This window comes from Juglans microcarpa x Juglans regia, chromosome 7D (assembly GCF_004785595.1).
Source record: "Juglans microcarpa x Juglans regia isolate MS1-56 chromosome 7D, Jm3101_v1.0, whole genome shotgun sequence".
Lineage (NCBI taxonomy): Eukaryota > Viridiplantae > Streptophyta > Magnoliopsida > Fagales > Juglandaceae > Juglans > Juglans microcarpa x Juglans regia.
Genome location: NC_054606.1, coordinates 6,457,965 through 6,473,218, shown reverse-complemented (window position 1 = coordinate 6,473,218; position 15,254 = coordinate 6,457,965). Strand labels below are relative to the sequence as shown.

General features: G+C 36.8%; 1 protein-coding gene across 1 annotated transcript; it reads left to right on the top strand.

Annotated features, from left to right (window-relative positions):
- Nucleotides 1–1,286: 1,286 nt before the first annotated feature.
- On the top strand, nucleotides 1,287–13,674 carry LOC121238881 (clathrin heavy chain 2). The gene is made up of 30 exons (XM_041135952.1): nucleotides 1,287–1,528; nucleotides 1,650–1,854; nucleotides 2,869–2,957; nucleotides 3,205–3,283; nucleotides 3,403–3,530; nucleotides 3,872–3,970; nucleotides 4,057–4,165; nucleotides 4,332–4,411; nucleotides 4,490–4,717; nucleotides 4,801–4,866; nucleotides 5,119–5,235; nucleotides 5,445–5,642; nucleotides 6,232–6,348; nucleotides 6,530–6,589; nucleotides 6,907–6,993; nucleotides 7,234–7,317; nucleotides 7,439–7,573; nucleotides 7,660–7,722; nucleotides 7,800–7,904; nucleotides 7,985–8,097; nucleotides 8,203–8,455; nucleotides 8,633–8,769; nucleotides 8,873–9,151; nucleotides 9,384–10,386; nucleotides 10,943–11,428; nucleotides 11,582–11,752; nucleotides 11,833–12,018; nucleotides 12,368–12,490; nucleotides 12,576–12,686; nucleotides 13,094–13,674. Exons 1-30 carry the CDS (start codon nucleotides 1,472–1,474, stop codon nucleotides 13,241–13,243), a joined length of 5,118 nt encoding a protein of 1,705 aa, XP_040991886.1. The 5' UTR covers nucleotides 1,287–1,471; the 3' UTR covers nucleotides 13,244–13,674.
- The last annotated feature ends 1,580 nt before the right edge of the window (nucleotides 13,675–15,254 follow it).

The window sequence follows — 15,254 nt, the reverse complement described above, 5'->3', positions numbered from 1 at the left end:
AGTATGGGCTCCGCTAATTACCTTGCTTGTTTTAGTGGAAAACTTATTGAAAGTTAATAGAACAGAGTAAACATAGAGGTAGAGTCTGAAAGTATTTGATTTTCTTCATTGAGAAATATTTGATACAGATTGTGCTATTTATACACATAAGATGAAATATTATTTGTAACAGATTTTATCACTACAAATAGAAACATTACAAGTGTATGACAGAAAATTATTCTTGAACATTCTGGATTGGTACGTCTTCTGCCTTTCTTAATGTGGTGTCCTTTGAGCGCTGATTTTTTTTGCTGATAGAAGTTGAAATTTCAGTGAATTATATATGTTACTCGTTTTTCTTTAATCCAAAAATTTTACACACATATATGTGGAACTACAATTCATCATAAATTGTTATTTCCTATAAGAAAATGTTAAATGTACTTAAGAAAAACTTACAAAAAACTTATTTCTCTACATGTCAATTATTGATATGCTGAAAATGATTAAATTTGAAATTCAAAATTAGAATTTCAAAAAAAATGAATCTTTTAAGTAAAAATATAAGTAAAACTGTAAGTACATATAGCACTACTCTTTTCTATAATACCATGTGTTATATTAAAAGTGATATTTTATGTAATTGTTTGATTTACGAATAATGAAGTCACTTAAAATTTAAAATATAATTATTTTACTTCAGTGTAGACACATTTTCTATGTCACTAAAATAAAAATATATAAATTAAATCTTATCATATTAGTGTGTTGGAAAATTAGTTCTTTATTCAAACTAGTAAATAGATTATTTGTTAAAACATAACATGATAATATAACAAGTGAAATGATTAAAGATAATAAATAATTACGTATTTTAATAATTTGAGTAAGACTCGCTTATTATTCCTGAAAAAAAGGACCCATTATTAGAAGACATTTTTTTCCATATAAATTCTAAATTTATCTATTTAAAAAAAAAAAAAAGAGTTTATGCGACCGCATATCTTATAACTGTATAATTCGTTTCCTTAATAATTTTGATTATGTTCGTTTATTACAAATAAATAATTTTCTTAATAACTTTAATTAGAAAACTTATATTCAACAGCCCTATACCATAAAATTATTTTTATTTTTTATCTTTATATTTTTGCTCTCTTAAAAAAATGTGTAAGGTAAGAATGTTGAGCAAAACAACTCTTTTGAATATATTCATTTGATTACTACAGCTAAAGTATTTTCCTCATATTTTTGCTCAAAACTCAAAAGTAGATACTTTACAATCGATGCTAGACTTCGGACATTGACCAATCTCTCGTTCAGAAGGCACAACAACCCAAAACATCAGTCATTTCCCAAACTTGCGTGAAATCACGAAGATTAGTCTGAAGCACTGACTAGTACGACCGTCCCCTCCTACTCCTAGATCTGCCTCAATCTCCCCTAATCTCTCTCTATCCGAGGGTTATACCCTCCGATCTACGCCGCCATGGCTACCCCCATGCCGGCCGCCAACGCCCCCATCACCATGAAAGAGACCCTAACGGTGAATCCCCGTTCCCTTAGCTCTCTCTGGATCTTCTTACGCTTCCGAGACAGTGTAATTTGTTGCGTCGGTTGATCCGGATTCGAATTTGATATTGATTTTGTTTTTGTGGTGGTTGCAGTTGCCAAGCATTGGGATTAATCCGCAGTTCATCACGTTCACTCACGTGACCATGGAGTCGGACAAGTACATCTGCGTGAGGGAAACTGCGCCTCAGAACAGCGTGGTGATCGTCGACATGAGCATGCCCATGCAGCCCTTGAGGCGCCCCATCACCGCCGACTCCGCGTTGATGAACCCCAATTCCAGAATTCTCGCTCTCAAAGGTACGGAAATGCGTTTGCCCCGATGAATTGTGAATTTCGCTTTCTCATTTCTCAGTTTGGTGTGCTGGTAACAAATATTATGCGCCCGCGGTAAATATAGTAATATGGAAATAGTTTGGGCATTGCGGAGGGCAAGACTTTGGGCAAAGTTTGCGTTAGGTTAACTTTCTTTGTTTTATGTCAACAATTGACATTTTTAGTTGGCTTATTTAAGATGGTCAAGATGTCAAATTTGCCATTACAAAGTGGGCTATTAATATATTAATAATTATTTTTATTTAATGGTTCGAAAATTGTTCGTGGAAGGGAATGGAAAATGTGAAGGATCATCTAATGGTACACGATGCCAAATCTGAACCGTTTATTAAAAAAATGAATGTTAGAACTTTCAGCGGTCCAATTGGGGCTATCCTATAAAAGCTAGAGGAGCTTATCCTTGTACAGTTAGAAATGTAACACATGATTGTACTGAAATCAAACTTGGATCTGATAATCTACTGAAAATCAAACTTCGCTTACGGTTTTTTTTTCCTAATACTTGTAAAAGCCAATCTACTGAAAATTAGTAAACTCTGTGGACATTCTGAGGTGTATCGAAATACTGTGATGAAAATGAGTCTGTTTGGAGTGTTTAAAGCTCATTGAAATAAACTGACCTTTTATCAAACATAAACAGATTATGTTCAATGATGTAGATGGATCTTAATTTACTATCTTATCATTAGAACACTGGTATTCTCAAGCATTGAAAAAACAACCATTTTGCTAAATAGCTTTTGATATGATTAGAGTTTATATTGCCGAGCATTATAGTAATTTTTTCTCTTCTGAGTTGCTGATTGATGTAATTGCTGGGTTTAGCGTTCTTTCTTTAGAAATTGATGGAAATATGTAAATTTTATACTGTTCATATATTCTGTTCTAAGCATATTAACATAAAAGTAGTACTGGATTCAGTTTTGTGCAATAGTAATAACAATGCTATACTGATGAATGACTTTATTCAATTTGAAGCTCAAGTTGCGGGAACTACTCAGGATCACTTACAAATATTCAACATTGAATTAAAGGCAAAGGTCAAGTCACATCAGATGCCTGAGCAGGTGACAGTTTTGTCCAGTTCAAGCATATTCAAAGTGGATGACGTTATTTTTATCCATTACTTTGTCATATTACGAGTTCGTCCTTATTTTCTCGTTCCTAGAATGTATTTAGGTGTCCTTTTGTATACTTCATGTGTACACGGGCTATGCCTATTTCATTCGTATCAATGAAATTTATCTCTTATAAAAAAAAATATTATGAGTTTGACTTCTCTAAATGTTAATCTTGTACTTTCTCTTCAAATAGATTGTCTTTTGGAAATGGATCACCCCAAAGATGCTAGGTCTTGTCACGCAGACCTCAGTATATCATTGGTCAATTGAAGGTAAGACATCTAACCTTTCCCCTTTTGTTGCTTTATTTTAACAAATTTTCCTTTTATGTTGTGCTCTCTTTCTCTCATTATTTGTTCTTATACCATTCTTGATGCATCTCTTATTTCAGGTGATTCTGAGCCTGTGAAGATGTTTGAACGAACGGCTAATTTGGCAAATAATCAAATAATCAACTATCGTTGTGATCCTACTGAAAAGTGGTTGGTTTTAATTGGAATTGCTCCAGGTTCAGCTGAGGTAGGTGGTTGAGTGGTTCTGTCCTTATTGTAATCCGTGCCCATATTGTCAATGTTTCTTTGTTTTTCACACTTGATCTTATCTTTGTATATCTTCCACTCAATTCTTTTATGTGAATGTTCTTGTTGGTTGGGTTCTTTTAGCATGCCATAAAGCTGCAGATATTGCACATTAAACACTTTATTTTCCCATCATTGTGGTTCTGCCTTTAATCTATCTTTTTATGGTAAACAGCAGTGTTGCGCTTTTTTTTTTTTTTTGGTTTCTTCTTGCAAGAAGTCTACAACTTCAGGTAGTATCTTCTACTCTGATATAATTTTTACTCTCTATTTTGATCATAGAGGCCACAACTGGTCAAAGGAAATATGCAGCTTTTCTCGGTGGATCAGCAACGTAGTCAAGCTCTAGAAGCACATGCTGCATCGTTTGCTACATTCAAAGTATGACTCTCCTTAGCTGATTTGTTTCATATGGGCTTTTCGTATGTGCTTGTGCTCTGTAATCTTCATTTCCATGTTATATACAGATTGCAGGGAATGAAAATCCTTCAACTCTAATTTGTTTTGCCTCAAAGACCTCGAATGCTGGACAAATCACATCAAAGCTGCATGTTATTGAACTCGGTGCCCAGCCAGGTCCATCAATTATTCATTGTCAGCTGTCTTAACATATAAGTGCATGCATGCGGCTAGCTTTGTCTTCCCCACTGCAATCGTTTTTTGTCATATGCATGCTTTTCTTAAGTTAACTGTTTCCATTACTTGCTATCGTCGTGTACTGATTATGGGTTTTTGCTGTCAGGCAAACCGTCATTTACCAAGAAACAAGCAGATCTATTCTTCCCTCCAGACTTTGCTGATGATTTTCCTGTGTCAATGCAGGTCAGTATAGTCTCTTACTGATTCTCTTAGTTCCATTTAGGCTTACTATAAATTAAGCTGCTATTCTTCATGTGGCAGATATCGCAAAAATATGGTTTAATATATGTGATCACGAAGCTTGGACTTCTTTTCGTGTATGACCTAGAGACAGCTGCTGCAGTGTATAGAAACCGAATCAGTCCAGATCCTATATTTTTGACTAGTGAAGCTTCATCTGTTGGGGGCTTTTATGCCATCAATAGACGTGGACAAGTGTTGCTTGCCACTGTAAATGAACAAACAATTGTGGAGTTTGTTAGTGAATCGGTATGTGTGTAAAGTTTCCCCTACTTTGGCTGCCAGAACAAAGGAGAGATTGTATTTTGAATTTTGTTTTTTGGATTTTGCAGTTGAAAAATTTGGAACTTGCTGTTAATCTTGCAAAAAGAGGAAACCTTCCTGGTGCAGATAAGATGGTAAATTAGCATTGATTTTGATTTCATTTATCATAATGGTTTACTTTTGAGCTATCATTGGTGATATGTAGTTTTTTCTTTTGCTTATAAAAAATTTGTGACGTGTAGTGAGCTCTGAGCAGATAAGCTGGTGAACTAACATTGATTTTGATTTCATTTATGATGCTGGTTTTGCTTTTGACCTGTGTCGTTGATATATAAGGAGATTGGAGCAGTGCTTTAACTTATTTCTGTTTTATTCATTATGCATAGGTTATCCAGCGGTTTCAAGAGTTGTTTGCTCAGACCAAGTATAAGGAGGCTGCAGAGCTTGCGGCAGAATCTCCTCAGGGAATACTTCGTACCGCTGATACTGTTGCTAAATTTCAGGTCTGATCTCAGCTTGGCATTTTTTGGTTAGCTTTTGCTTTATTTTCACACCTAACAAATTGTTGTGCTTTTCAAAAAAAAAAAAAAAAAAATTGTTGTGCTTTTCATTTGGCTCTGTTGGTGAATCAGAGAGCAGGATGCTTCATCTCTAAGAAGTGCATTTGATCTGGGCATTATTATAATATGCTTGTGTTGTTTATTCGTTGCAGAGTGTTCCTGTGCAAGCAGGGCAAACACCACCATTGTTGCAGTACTTTGGAACGCTGTTAACGAGAGGAAAACTCAATGCTTTTGAGTCTTTGGAATTGTCACGCCTTGTTGTAAATCAGAATAAGAAGAATCTTTTGGAGAATTGGTTGGCAGAGGACAAGCTGGAATGCAGCGAGGATCTTGGAGATCTTGTGAAGGTATGAGAGTTATTCAACGCTTTGGGATTTGCTTAGAAGTTTTCAAGACTTTAAGGCCTCATTTGTTTTTTGAGATGAGATGAGTTAAGATGAAAGTTGAAAGTTGAATAAAATATTGTTAGGATATATTTTCTTAATATTATTTTTGTTTTGGGATTTGAAAAAGTTAAATTGTTTATTATATTTTGTGTGGAAATTTGAAAAAATTGTAATGATTAGATGATATAAGATGAGATGAGTTGAGATGAATTGTGAAAACAAACGAGGCCTAACTCTCTTTTCTTTTAATAATAATTTTTCTTACATATATAAAAATTAGTTTTGAAGACTTAATCAAGTAATGGACTTTTCAAGCTGGCAGAGCTTGAATGTGAGCTCATTGGGTGGGGTAGGTAGGGTTATACTTTTTGAGGAGAGGGCTAACTTTTTTCAAACCAAAACTGCATACCATTTTTACTTATTATTGACAACTGCCTCCTTGGATATTTCGCAGCTTGTCTGTTTAATTGGTTCTTTATGGTCCTTTCTTTTAACTAATCTATTTTCTCTTTTTGGTCTTTCTAATCTTTTGAAATGGTTTATTTTGCAGACAGTGGATAATGATCTAGCTTTGAAGATATATATAAAAGCTAGGGCAACTCCAAAAGTTGTTGCGGCATTTGCTGAGCGAAGGGAGTTTGACAAGATTTTAATATATTCAAAGCAGGTGACTTGGATATGCATATGCTTTCCCTACTATTACCAGAATCTTCATATATTATTGAAGCCAATAATTACTTTCTAAATAAATCACTACCAATATTAGACCTTTGTCATATTATGCAATATAATTTGTAATAAGTACTCGTTGATGCTCATCATACTGATGGTTTTCTTTACCAATGCAGGTTGGGTTCACACCTGATTATTTGTTCCTTCTGCAAACAATTTTGCGATCAGATCCGCAGGTGTGTGGATTATTTTGTATTAGTAATTTTGAGGCATATCTTTTTCTTTTTCCTAACTAGGACATTAGAATTAAGTTGGATGCAACATTTGAAGGTTCATATGCCAGATCCAGGTATTAAATTGTATTAGGCTATTGGCAGTTTCTTTTGCTTCGTCAAAGAAATATCTCTTTATTAACTTATGATTCTCTTCTCAAATGTTGAATGTGTCTTTGTGCGGCACTACATGTTGTCTGATACTTTTTAAAAAAAAAGCATGTTGCCTGATGTTTTCTGTGTTTGTGATATAGAATAATTTGCGACTTTCTTGATTGCAGGGGGCTGTTAATTTTGCATTAATGATGTCCCAAATGGAGGGAGGCTGCCCGGTTGACTACAACACAATAACAGATTTGTTTCTTCAGGTTCAATTTGACGACTTAATATTTATCATTTTATCAGTTTACAAGTCTGTAATCTTCTTTCTTCTTTTGAGGATAATGTCTTGGATATGAAGTCATTGAAGTGAGATATCTTGCACTTTTTTCTAATCTCTGTTTAGTATGTTCAGATTTTGTACTAGGAGAAAATTATTGTATTCTCTTGTTACTGATATTTGCAACCTGAAAACTTCTTATTACTGAGGATTTGCTGTTGTTGCTCAGAGGAATTTAATCCGTGAGGCAACAGCTTTTTTGTTGGACGTGCTCAAGCCAAATCTACCTGAGCATGGATTCCTTCAAACTAAGGTCCAGTTTTTATTAATTGTATCTGATTTTAATTTTTTATTCTATTTCTCTTAATGTGATGTTTCATAGCTCGCTCTCCACATTTTTACTTGTTTCGGTTTCATCTCCTGTTCTGTTTCAGGTTTTGGAAATCAATCTTGTTACATTTCCAAATGTCGCGGATGCTATATTAGCCAATGGTATGTTTAGTCATTATGACCGCCCACGTATTGCGCAGCTTTGTGAAAAGGCTGGTTTATATTTGCGGGCCATACAGGTATGCTTGCCGCTGAAACTTTGATTGCAAAACTCATTACAAGGTAGTGAGTTATCTCCTGGTCTGAATTGTTTTTCATTGTGCAGCACTATACAGAGTTGCCTGATATTAAACGGGTCATTGTGAACACACATGCAATTGAACCACAGGTTTGGTCTCGAATGCTTATACATAACTTGGTCAAATGTGAATAGGTGAAATTTTCTAATCATTTGCTGCTTTCCAGTCTCTTGTTGACTTCTTTGGAACTCTTTCTAAAGAATGGGCTCTTGAGTGCATGAAAGATCTTCTTGTGGTCAATCTTAGAGGCAATCTTCAGATAATTGTGCAGGTAAAGTAGTGTTTCTTTTGTCCGATGTTGCTGTTACTGCTGTTTTTTAACAGAAGCGTTACATGATATTTTTTTTGCAGACTGCCAAAGAATACTCTGAGCAGTTGGGTGTTGAGGCATGCATAAAACTTTTTGAGCAGTTCAAATCTTACGAAGGATTGTACTTTTTCCTAGGTTCATATTTGAGTTCCAGGTACCCTTCTATTTATTGTGAAAGAAATGGAAAAACTGATGTTTGAATCCATGCATGTGGTGGGCGATTTTCTTTTCCTGTTAATTTTTATTACTTTATATACAGTGAGGATCCTGATATTCACTTCAAGTACATTGAAGCTGCTGCTAAAACTGGCCAAATTAAGGAGGTGGAGCGTGTGACCCGAGAATCAAACTTTTATGACCCTGAAAAGACAAAGAACTTTCTGATGGAAGCCAAGCTTCCAGATGCACGTCCTCTGATTAATGTCTGTGATCGTTTTGGTTTTGTTCCGGATCTCACCCATTACCTGTACACAAATAACATGCTGCGATATATAGAAGGTTATGTTCAGAAGGTATATATTTTATGAGTTTTGCTTATACACACACCTGTATAAGTTTTATATATATAAATATATATATATATATATAAATATATACACAGTCGGTGACTTCTATTTTTTTTTTTTTTTATTTCTTGCGAAACTTAGTCAATATTGAGTGAAGTATATATTTCTTGGTCTGCTTGATAGGTCAATCCAGGAAATGCTCCTCTAGTTGTAGGGCAGCTGTTAGATGATGAGTGTCCTGAAGATTTCATCAAAGGTCTAATTCTTTCTGTTCGTTCTCTTCTTCCTGTTGAACCCCTGGTGGAGGAATGTGAGAAGAGGTGTGCTATTTCTTCATCATGCTCCATTTCCAAAGTCATTTTTTTTGTAATGTTTAATGTTGGTTGTCTATTTTTTTTTTTCTCTCTCTCTCTCTTTTTGCAGGAATCGTCTCCGCTTGCTCACTCAGTTCTTAGAGCATCTTGTGAGTGAGGGAAGCCAAGATGTGCATGTTCACAATGCTCTGGGCAAAATCATCATAGATAGCAACAATAATCCAGAGCATTTTCTCACAACCAACCCATACTATGATTCTCGTGTTGTGGGAAAATATTGTGAAAAAAGGGATCCTACTCTTGCTGTTGTTGCTTACCGCAGAGGGCAGTGTGATGATGAACTTATAAATGTCACAAATAAAAACTCCTTGTTCAAACTTCAGGCCAGGTTTGTACATTTCTGCATCCCAATACGATTTTCACAAATTTTTAGCAACTTTTCCTTTTGCTAGTTAGGTGGATCTCTTGTATACTTCCTGTGAACCTTGATACCTCCCTCTTCTGAATAAAAATATTATAGTTTATAAAAAATTGGACATTTTTGCTTGCTTTTAGATATGAACCTACATTTTAGCACTTTAATTTGGCATGCTGGTTTCATTTATCTGTTTTTCCATCAGATATGTGGTAGAAAGGATGGATGGCGAGCTCTGGGAGAAAGTTCTTGATCCTGAAAATGAGTACAGAAGACAGCTAATTGATCAAGTTGTGTCTACGGCTTTGCCTGAAAGCAAGAGTCCTGAGCAAGTATCAGCAGCTGTAAAAGCTTTCATGACAGCCGATCTTCCACATGAACTAATTGAGCTTCTTGAGAAGATTGTGCTCCAAAATTCTGCATTTAGTGGAAACTTTAATCTGCAGAATCTGCTGATCCTCACTGCCATAAAGGCGGACCCATCAAGAGTTATGGATTATATTAATAGGTTAGACAATTTCGATGGACCTGCTGTTGGGGAGGTTGCTGTGGAAGCTCAATTGTATGAAGAAGCATTTGCCATCTTTAAAAAGTTTGATTTGAATGTTCAGGCTGTGAATGTCCTCTTGGATAATATTCGTAGCATTGAACGAGCAGTAGAGTTTGCATTCCGGGTAGAAGAAGATGCTGTTTGGAGTCAAGTGGCCAAGGCTCAACTACGAGAGGGGTTAGTGAGTGATGCTATTGAGTCGTTTATCCGTGCAGATGATCCCACCCAATTTTTAGATGTCATACGGGCTGCTGAGGATGCAAATGTGTACCATGACTTGGTGAGGTACCTTCTAATGGTTAGGCAAAAGACCAAAGAGCCCAAGGTGGACAGTGAACTCATTTATGCTTATGCTAAGATTGATCGGCTCAGTGACATTGAAGAATTCATTCTCATGCCAAATGTTGCTAATCTCCAGAATGTTGGAGATCGTTTATATGATGAAGCCCTATATGAGGCGGCGAAGATCATATATTCATTTATCTCTAACTGGGCTAAGCTGGCAATTACTCTGGTGAAACTAAAACAGTTTCAAGGTGCTGTTGATGCAGCTCGGAAAGCCAACAGCTCGAAAACATGGAAAGAAGTTTGCTTTGCTTGTGTTGATGCTGAGGAATTCCGCTTGGCTCAAATATGTGGTCTGAACATCATCATACAGGTGCCATTCATTTTTGAAGTGCATCTAATGTTTGTATCATCTTGCTTATGGAAGTTATTATGTGGTTTCATATTTGGGTGTTAACCTGTCAAGGTGTAGCATAATGGTCTGTAGCATAATGGTCAAAGGTGGGCTTGGGATGAGCTGTAGACTTTGATTTAAGTTTGAAGTTTGATTCTGCACTAGGAGTTTATCTAGATTACTTGATACATGCTACGGCGGGTAGCGTTTAGTAGTTGAGGTTTACTACCCTGGGAGGTTTTGGTCATAAATTTATGACATAAATTTCCCTCTGATGTAGAAGCAGATTCCACAACTGTCCCCCCCCGCCTCCTCTCCTGCTGCAATAGAATACGGGTGGTTTAATCATCTTCAACCTAATTGCATATTCCTGGGCTGGGATCTGTACTTTTGGTCCACTCTTGTACAAGATAATTAGTTTGTTGCTTGTTTTAGAATCCCATATCTATTTGGTCCACTACTTAATTCTGTTTATTTTGCCATGGGATCTGTACTTTTGGTCCACTACTTAATTCTGTTTATTTTGCTATCTAAGGTGGATGATTTGGAAGAGGTCAGCGAGTATTACCAGAACAGGGGATGCTTTAATGAACTCATTTCTCTGATGGAGAGTGGACTAGGTTTGGAACGTGCTCATATGGGCATCTTTACTGAGTTGGGAGTTCTATATGCAAGATATCGTCCGGAGAAGCTTATGGAGCACATTAAATTGTTCTCAACCCGTCTGAACATTCCAAAGCTCATACGAGCTTGTGATGAACAGCAGCACTGGAAGGAATTAACTTACTTATACATCCAATATGATGAGTTTGACAATGCTGCAACCACCATAATGAACCACTCCCCTGAAGCATGGGACCACATGCAATTCAAGGATGTGACAGTCAAAGTTGCAAGTGTTGAGCTCTACTACAAGGCTGTGCATTTCTACTTGCAAGAACATCCTGATCTTATTAACGACCTTCTTAATGTGCTTGCCCTTCGTGTGGACCATGCCCGTGTAGTGGATATAATGCGGAAGGTATGAATTTCAAATTATTTTGTCATTAACAGTTTCTCTATGATGCTGCTTTCACCTCTTTCTCACTCCCTTAGTGGGAAGATGTTGATTAATTTGTTGGTGGGAATAATTGTCTGTAATATCTTTTTTCTTTGCTATCCTTTTGGGTGTCAGGCTGGTCACCTCCGTCTTGTGAAGCCGTACATGGTTGCAGTCCAGAGCAACAATGTTGCTGCTGTAAATGAAGCTTTGAATGAGATTTACATAGAGGAGGAGGACTATGACAGACTACGTGAGTCAATCGATCTGCATGATAACTTTGATCAGATAGGCCTCGCACAGAAGGTGAGTTGAAAAATCTTTTAGTCACTGGAAGTGATGGTGAAACTCTTATTAACCCTTGCTGTTAATGAAAAAATGTGCAGATTGAGAAACATGAGCTTCTTGAGATGAGGCGCGTTGCTGCTTATATTTATAAGAAAGCAGGAAGATGGAAGCAGTCCATTGCATTGTCAAAGAAAGATAATCTTTACAAGGATGCCATGGAGACGTGTTCACAGTCTGGCAATCGTGAACTTTCAGAGGAGTTGCTTGTCTATTTCATCGAGCAGGTTTGTGTTCTTATCATTTTTTTCAAGATAGTACATGGTTCCAAAATAACGCAGGGATCAGTAACACATCTATATGTCATTGACTTGTACTTGTTCTCCTCCTCCCTTCCCACCCTATCTTCTTGATTTTTCTTCCTGGATTATGATATTTGGATTAGAAGAAATGTAAGCCATTAGACTTCAGAAATTCCACGTGCCTTTGTTGTCATTTTACTTGTTTTCGGGATAATCTCCTATTTTCTGTCTGATGCATTGCTCCAGATTTGTTTACTTGAAGACTTGAAGTTTGGGTTCACCTGTGAAAACTACTTGGTATTATTGTCTAACATGTGCCCTGACATATATGCAGGGAAAGAAAGAGTGTTTCGCATCATGCCTCTTTGTTTGTTATGATTTAATACGGCCAGATGTTGCTCTTGAGCTAGCATGGATGAACAATATGATTGATTTTGCCTTCCCATACCTCTTGCAGGTAAACCTTTTTTTATGTCAACACAATTCTTCTTCTTCTTCCTTCTTCTTCTTCTGTTAACATCTAGTTCTTTAATTTTTAAAAGTTTATTCGAGAGTACACAAGCAAGGTAGATGATCTTGTCAAGGGCAAACTTGAAGCTCAAAATGAGGTGAAAGCTAAAGAGGAGGAGGAGAAGGACGTGGTTGCACAGCAGGTATGGCTATCTGCCAACATCTTTTTGTGTCATTGAGGAAGCCTTTTCTGCACCTAGAAATTATGGTTCTGGGTAGGGTTTGTAATCAGGTTGCCCCAAACCAATCGGGCTTTGGCTGCCTTGGATCTGATTGTAAGGACACATTGTAGGCCTCGTCACTGTATGTAATTTACTAGGAATAAGTCATATATTGAAAAGTTAAATTTCCTTTCTTAAGTATTATGCTGTTTGAAAAATCGTCTAAATTCTACCATTGTTTAGATAAACTTCTTTAGTCATACCTGAGTCTAGATCATTATGGGACATTTTGAACTGCCATTTAGCGTAGATAAAAAGGTGTCTCTAGAACTTTAAAATCACGAAATTAGTAATGAAAAGACTGATTTGTATGTTTTCCTTATCTGCAGAATATGTATGCCCAGTTGCTGCCTCTTGCTTTGCCTGCACCACCAATGCCAGGTGTGGGTGGAGGTTTTGCTCCACCACCAATGGGCGGGATGGGAATGCCTCCGATGCCAGCCTTCGGTATGCCACCAATGGCTCCTCCCCCTTACTGATCTGTGTGTCGGGGAGTCTTCCCGAGATAACTACTTGTAGGTAGTCCGGGATTTTGTCTACTTTTACAGTCCTATAAAAAAGGTAGAAACTTCAAAGATTGGTAGCAGATAATCTCCCTCTCTCTCTTGCAAGTTTATTGTTTATGGAGTTGTGGTTTGTCTTATTGTTCTTGAAGTTGCATAACCAAATATTTATTTTGTGGCGGTTGGAGGCTGAGCTGAGCAGGCCATGCGTGACTGAACTTTTATGAGACCTGGAATGTGTTTCGGGGTGGCAAGCTTGCCCCGTGTATAGGTTTCTATTTTTGGTTTATTGAAACTTTTGTCGTTAGTGTCAACTGTCGAAAAATATTAGGTTCTTACTGTGGGTTTAGGAAATTTTGTACAATTTGTATTTCCGTGTAATACAGTTTTCATGTCTAATTTTCTAATAGGTCGCCATTCATGTTTTGTTTTTCCAAATTCTTGCCCGTGTTATTTTATTTTCTTGGTTTCTCTTTATCTTCAAGTGTTTTGTTAATCTAAACCCTAAGAGGTTGGCCCAAGTGGTAAAAGCCTTGTTCTTGGGATATCACTTCCTTCAAGGTCTAAGGTTCAACACCTCATGCGTGCAAACAATCTTTTGGAGCCACACCTCCTGGTGAAAAGCCAGCGATTTAACCAGTTTCGTGTAGGAAAACTTTTGAGGGTGCAGTACACGGGACTGAGGTTTACTTTGCAAGAGTGGATTTGAAGGGTCTTGCTTTGGAGAGGTTTCCTGGCATCGAAAAAAAAAATAAGTGTTTTGTCAATCTATTTTGAGGCACACATCGAAAGGTGATGAACCCTTTATTGTGAGTGTCAAGATGTGAGGGAATTAGTAGTTAGTACTTACTGGGGATTGTATTGATTGTATTTGGGGGGCTCCTTAAAGTTGCCTTATGAATTACGGCCTCCTCTGCGAGTTATCCTCGCATACGGCTCAAGCAACGAAGACTCTTTCCTTCACGCTTTGTTGTAGCCAAGCTTACCTCTTTTCTTGTTATTAGTAAGATGGTTGCCCTCTCCCCTTTCTCTTATAATAAGGTGAGCTTCCAAAGCTCCTTCCTTCAGCTGAGTGAGCCTATGTTAGTCCTGGATCCAAATGACAATACAATCAATGGAAAAATTTCTTAGATGTATTATTGCATCCCTAAGGATTGGCCCACTTGTTACAAGGCAATGAAATCTTTATGCACAAAGTGTCGATTCAGGTAGTGATTTATTGAATTGGTACTTCCAAAGGCGGATATGCCATTCTAACCCTTCTAGTGGGATTTCAGTTGCAAATGCAAAGTTATTGGCTAACAAATATTGCTCATCATCATTTAGCTATTACATTTATTTTTCTCATTGTTGGTCATTTGTATAAAATTAATTTCGGTATTGGATCAGATTTTGCAATTTTTTCTTTAGCAATATGTGACATGAGTGGGAAAGGAGTTCAACAATCTGTTTTCTTTTTATATGGACTAAAATAATTTATTTTTTCTTTTTGATCCCATATTGTAGGGTGGATCTCAAATGATATGAAAGATCTCCCTCCAAGATGTACATACAACTTTCATTGAATACGACTTTTCGTAGAATCCTATATGTATCATAGCACATCCATTACTTAACCATTGAGTCAAACAAACTAAGACTAGGATTGGACTCTTCCGCTGCTTATGATGTGAACAAGATGAGACTTCCACTTTTTTTAATTGTAAGCCGGGGAAGACAATGCCCTTTTAAAGTAAAGTAAGTTTAGGCGGAAGTAACTCAATCTTCTTTCTCACTCCAAATCAAAGGCAAGTGAAGCAATGGAGGCATTTATATACTTCGCAACAACCTACTCTCAGTCATTCCATAAGTTCCCAAAATCAAACTACCCTCAATCTCAACAAACAACTAATCATAGGCGTCTCGACTTTTTTGACTTCAACATTCGTTCCTATTCGTGTAGCTTAACATTCTTCGAATGATCTTATTTCTCTATCTTTCTTTTCTC